At 47.4% G+C, this 5,000-nt stretch overlaps 1 protein-coding gene across 2 annotated transcripts in view; it reads left to right on the top strand.

Moving 5' to 3' along the window:
• The window catches only part of LOC138627836 (segment polarity protein dishevelled homolog DVL-3), a 14,093-nt gene extending 12,435 nt beyond the window's left edge, over positions 1-1,658 (top strand). For both annotated transcript variants that reach the window (XM_069710457.1, XM_069710456.1), the window contains one exon: positions 551-1,658. In XM_069710457.1, the coding sequence (XP_069566558.1) occupies positions 551-819 (269 nt within the window). In that variant the 3' untranslated portion in view covers positions 820-1,658. The remainder of the gene's footprint in view (positions 1-550) is intronic.
• The last annotated feature ends 3,342 nt before the right edge of the window (positions 1,659-5,000 follow it).

Raw genomic sequence — 5,000 nt, 5'->3', positions numbered from 1 at the left:
CCCATAGGGGGCGCCTGCTTGTTCAGAACTCAGCGGAGAGGAACGTCGAGTTCTTACAAAACGTTCACGGTTTGATCCGCTCCTGTTTGCCCTCCTAGAGTTACTGCATTTCAATATCTTACTCAAGCTCCGTACTTTCCGTGTGTTTCAAATTAAAAGCCCTTATTTCCTACCAAGGCTTTTATTGTGAAATACCTGCAGGAACATGTGTGACATCAGACAGAAAGACTTCAGATCAATAATCCTGAACGACCGATGAAAACAGCTAATTACTGACGATTAAAGATTCACATGATTGATTATTTTATGTAAACTTGTTACCATAGAAACAGCGACATCTTCCACCGGCTTCACATATTCCCTGGTTAGCACCGGCGCCCCCGTGTGGCCGGTTCTGTGAGGCTTTTAATCGATTTAATAGAACTAAAACTTTGAGCTGCGGTCGGCTGTTCGATCCCGTCACGTCCGCGTGTCGCAGACAGGAAGGGGATGAGATGTCGATGATAACGTGTTTCAAACGATGATGTCGTGTTTTCTTGTGACTCTGCAGGAAGCAGCGCATCGAACTGCACTGATGATCACAAGGAGGCGGGAGGAGGGAGCCAATCAGAGCCCATCAAACAGGAAGTGGCTGCTTCACCCGACCAACAGCCGGCGGAGGAGGAGGAGTCCCTGGCCTCTTTGTCTGGTCTCCATGGCAACGAAGATCTCGTCCCTGCTCGAGGTCGGCGTCATGACCTGCCGTCCGTGTCGTCCTCCCGACAGTCCTTCCGCCTGGCGATGGGAAACCCCAGCGACTTCTTCGTGGATGTCATGTGACCCCGCATTGTTGATGTCACATCCTGTCTGGTGACAGAGAGAATTGTGTTTACAGTCTGATTAAAAAAAATGAAACTGAACAGACTGAAAGGAAGAGGAGGAGGAAGTATTGTGAAGTCATGAGGAAGTGTTCCCAGAGTCTGTTGTGTCCTGTTTTTAACGCGCCGTGAGCGGGCGTGTTGTCATATTGGACCCTGTTGCCATGGCGACACAGTTCAGGTGGTTTGTGTTCTCTGGGTTTTAAAAGCAACCGACAGGTAACTGAAAGAAACTAACAAACAGGGAAGATGAACAGCACACGGACTGAATACAGCAGGGAGGGAAGGACAGCGAGGGACAGGTGAAACTAACAATGCTAATGCTGCGTTCAAATGCGGTCGTATTTCCCGTGTACAACGAGGAGAGTCCGTATGGACGGCGCCCTCTTGTGGTATTCATGACGTCGGAACTCAATTTTCTATTGGCCTCAAATTCCCGAGTTGTGATGTTGTCAGAAAGGTCAGAGGTCATGAAGTTCATGTTTGGTTGGATGTTCAGGTAATAAATTGTAATTTTAGTCACGTAAAGTTTGTCTTCATAACTTGGATAGGAACACGTTGATCTTCTCAACGACCTCATCTTTTCTTTTCTTGTCTGTATTTCCTGTGTTAAGTTACCCCCCCCCCCTTCCCGCCTGCCCCATCTAGGCGCCATGTTGCTGTTGCCTAGCAATGGTGTTTTATTACAACTCAACCACTTGAGCCCTGAGCATACGGAGCACGACTTCCTGTGTCGTAACCACGAGTTCCATTTGAACGCAGCATTAATACAGCAGGGAGCGAAGGACAACGAGGGACAGGTGGAACTGACCGCGTACCAGCGGTCACGTTAACGTTGATGTTGATCAATAACTCTGAATACTTCCTCCTCCTCCGTGTGCATCACTGTGCTGCGTTCAGGAACACTCCGAACTTACCGATCGACCGTCGTAGAAACCCTTAATGTTTATTTTTCCCTCCGCTGCTTCGTGTTTCAGGTTTCTTCTTCTTCTCACTTCGACTTTTATTCACGAACATCTTCTGTGAACTCTTTTGGAGTCCAGAAACACGCTGAGTCTACTTTCAAATCAGCACTGGATCAGATTGATTGATTGATTTATTGATTGGCTGATTGACTGACTGATTGATTGATTGATTGATTGATTGATTGATTGATTGATTGATTGATTGATTGATTGATCGATTGATCGATTGATTGATCGATCGATCGATCCCTGACTGGAATTACAGATGCTGTAGGCAGAAGCACCAGAATAATTGACCCGGAAGAAGGAGGCGCCCCCTGCTGATGCTGCTGGGAGGAGTAAACAACCTCCTCCATCACCTCCTGCACCACCCTGACCTCCTCCTGCACCACGCTGACCACCTCTTCCACCACCCTGACCTCCTCCTCCACCACCCTGACCTCCTCCACTACCCTGACCTCCTCCTGCACCACCCTGACCTCCTCCTGCACCACTCTGACCTCCTCCACCACCCTGACCTCCTCCACTACCCTGACCTCCTCCTGCACCACCCTGACCTCCTCCACTACCCTGACCTCCTCCTGCACCACCCTGACCACCTCCTCCACCACCCTGACCTCCTCCTGCACCACCCTGACCTCCTCCTCCACCACCCTGACCACCTCCTCCACCACCCTGACCTCCCTCGTCCTTCTCACATTATTGCTTTTATTTATGAACACATGTTGAATCTGTTTTCAAACCACAAAACTTTAAAACAGAAAAACTCAGTAAAAAACAACTTAAAATCAACTTCTGTGTTTGACTTATTGTTTCGTTTTCAATCTGTAAATAAGAAAACAAGATGGTGACGGACAGAATCTGAACTGGAGGCTTCATAATGTTCACAAACCAACGATGACATCACTGATGGATGATGACATCACTGCTGGTTGATGATGTCACTGCTGGTTGATGACATCACTGATGGATGATGACATCACTGCTGGTTGATGATGTCACTGCTGGTTGATGACATCACTCACCTCTCCACAGAAATTTAGTTTATTCTGGAAAATTAATTTAATCAGAGTTTTTAAGTCGTTGAACAAGTTGTGATGTTTTATTGATCCACCACAGAAGAAGAGCAAGTGATTATCTCCGTTAACGAGGCCAGGTGTTTTTTTAACTGATTAACTGTTCAGTTTATTAAACGTCAGATTAATTTATTCTGATTTATTGAATTATTGACAACTCAAAAATGAGTTCTTGTTTTTCTCCTCAATCAGCTGATCAGCTGTGAGGACACGGAGACAACGACAAACATCCCCGGGACAGTGATGTGGATGATTCACGTCTCCTTCCTCCTGAGGTAGGGAGGACGGAGGGCCGCGTCCCAATCCGCACACCCGCCGCCTCGGTTTTAGGGCGTGGCCACAGCAGCGAGCCGCCCCGCCGGGACCTGCCGGTGTCTGAATGAAAGCAGCACTCCGGTATCAGAGCCGCTGGAAGAAAGAGGTGCGGTGATTAAATGCAGTTCGGTACCGCAGCGGGGAGTCGGAGCGGAGGAGGGGCGGTGCTCAGCGGGACGCGGCCGGCTGCGCCGTCAGCTGACGGGCTGCTCCAGCCGCCGACATCTTGCTTCCGACCGGAGGAGACGGAGAGTCCCGGTTTCACGGTCAAATGTCCGGATGGAGCGTCGGCGGGGCCCGCGGGGTTGAAGGGGAGGGGGGGTCCGCCCGGAGCCCCTCGGCTGTCTGTCAACGGAGGACAGACCGAGGACACGGAGGACAGACCGTCCGTCCGTCCGTCCGCTGCCCGCGGTGACGTTAGCCCCGCTGCTAACAGCTCGTCGTCGTTACGAACAGCCATTCAGAATCCCGGGTTTCATCGGTGTCCGCTCGTTCCTCCCGGTGTGTCCGGTAAGAATGAAGACGGGGTGTGTCTCACGGGTCCGGAGGAGCCGCCCTGCAGTTCGGCTCACACGAACAGCAGCTGCTTTCAAGAAGAGTTCAACTTTTATCCGTTTTAAGTCGCTGATCATGGATCATACCGTTTTGTGCAGCAGCACCGGAACCGACGCGATGAGCCGGGAGGTCGGTGAGTCCGTCCTGATGATATATTCCGAATTATACCGAAACACGGGCTGCATGTTTGTTCTCATATTCACCGAAAATGACGGTAAATGTCCCCGGTTACCGACGGTCCTGAAGGTTTCACCTTATAGTCTGCGAAACGAAACGAAGCCCACTAAAATGGCAGATTTCTGAATGGAGTTCGGAATGCGCTGTGAGCGGGATGACGTCATGATCTTCATGTTTGGTTTTATTTCTCGCTCAGCAGCTAAGCTAACATGCTAACTGCAGTGATAGCCTCAGCTGGAGAATCGTTCAGATTTCTGGTGCAAATTTAATATTTAAAACCTTGTGGAAAATTTATTTCTACACAGAAAATAAATAAATTATGCTAAATCTTTATATTCATGACACATTTGACTGATTTCATTATTTTGATTTCATCCATAATTTGACATGAACCTCCCTCTGTGCAGCAGCGCCCCCTGCTGTGTGGAAGCAGCAGTGTTCTCCAACAGGCACGCCCACTACAAGGTATGCTCATTACAAGACACGCCCATTAAGATAACATGCCCAGGAATGACACGCCCATTTTGTAGATAAACATGTTAATTCAGCTGCAGTTAAAGCTTAAATATGAGTTAGAGAGGGTTTAGAAGGCTTAATAAGCTTCAGTTAATGATCTTTAATTATAGTAGATAAGCATTATTAAGAGGTAATAAGGGTACGTAAGCTTTAATGAGTTATTAAGCGTTACTAAGAGTTACTAAGCACTGATAAGAGGCAATAAGGGTTAATAAGCTTTAATAGAAGTAAATAAGTACTATTAAGAGTTATTAAGCGTTACTAAGAGTTACTAAGCACTGATAAGGACTCCTGCTTTTTTGTAATGAATGCAAATTTATTTAGTTTATTCAGCTGATATGTCACATGAACAGCAGCTCCAATAATATTCTAACTTCACATATTTATTTATAGCTAATCAGTTATCAATAATTCTGAGAAACTAACTTTAATTTAATGATCAGCTTGTTTCCATGGAAACAGACTGTAGACACCAGCGTCCACTCGGGGAGTTAACAGGTAAAAGTCTTATTTAAAAAGTTCTCCTGTCTGATAGAACT

This window comes from Brachyistius frenatus, unplaced genomic scaffold, assembly GCF_029030835.1.
Source record: "Brachyistius frenatus isolate BFR_SWC_R1_liver_20210118 unplaced genomic scaffold, ASM2903083v1 Contig_92, whole genome shotgun sequence".
In the NCBI taxonomy this organism is placed as follows: Eukaryota; Metazoa; Chordata; class Actinopteri; family Embiotocidae; genus Brachyistius; species Brachyistius frenatus.
This window is presented reverse-complemented; position numbering and strand designations above follow the sequence as displayed.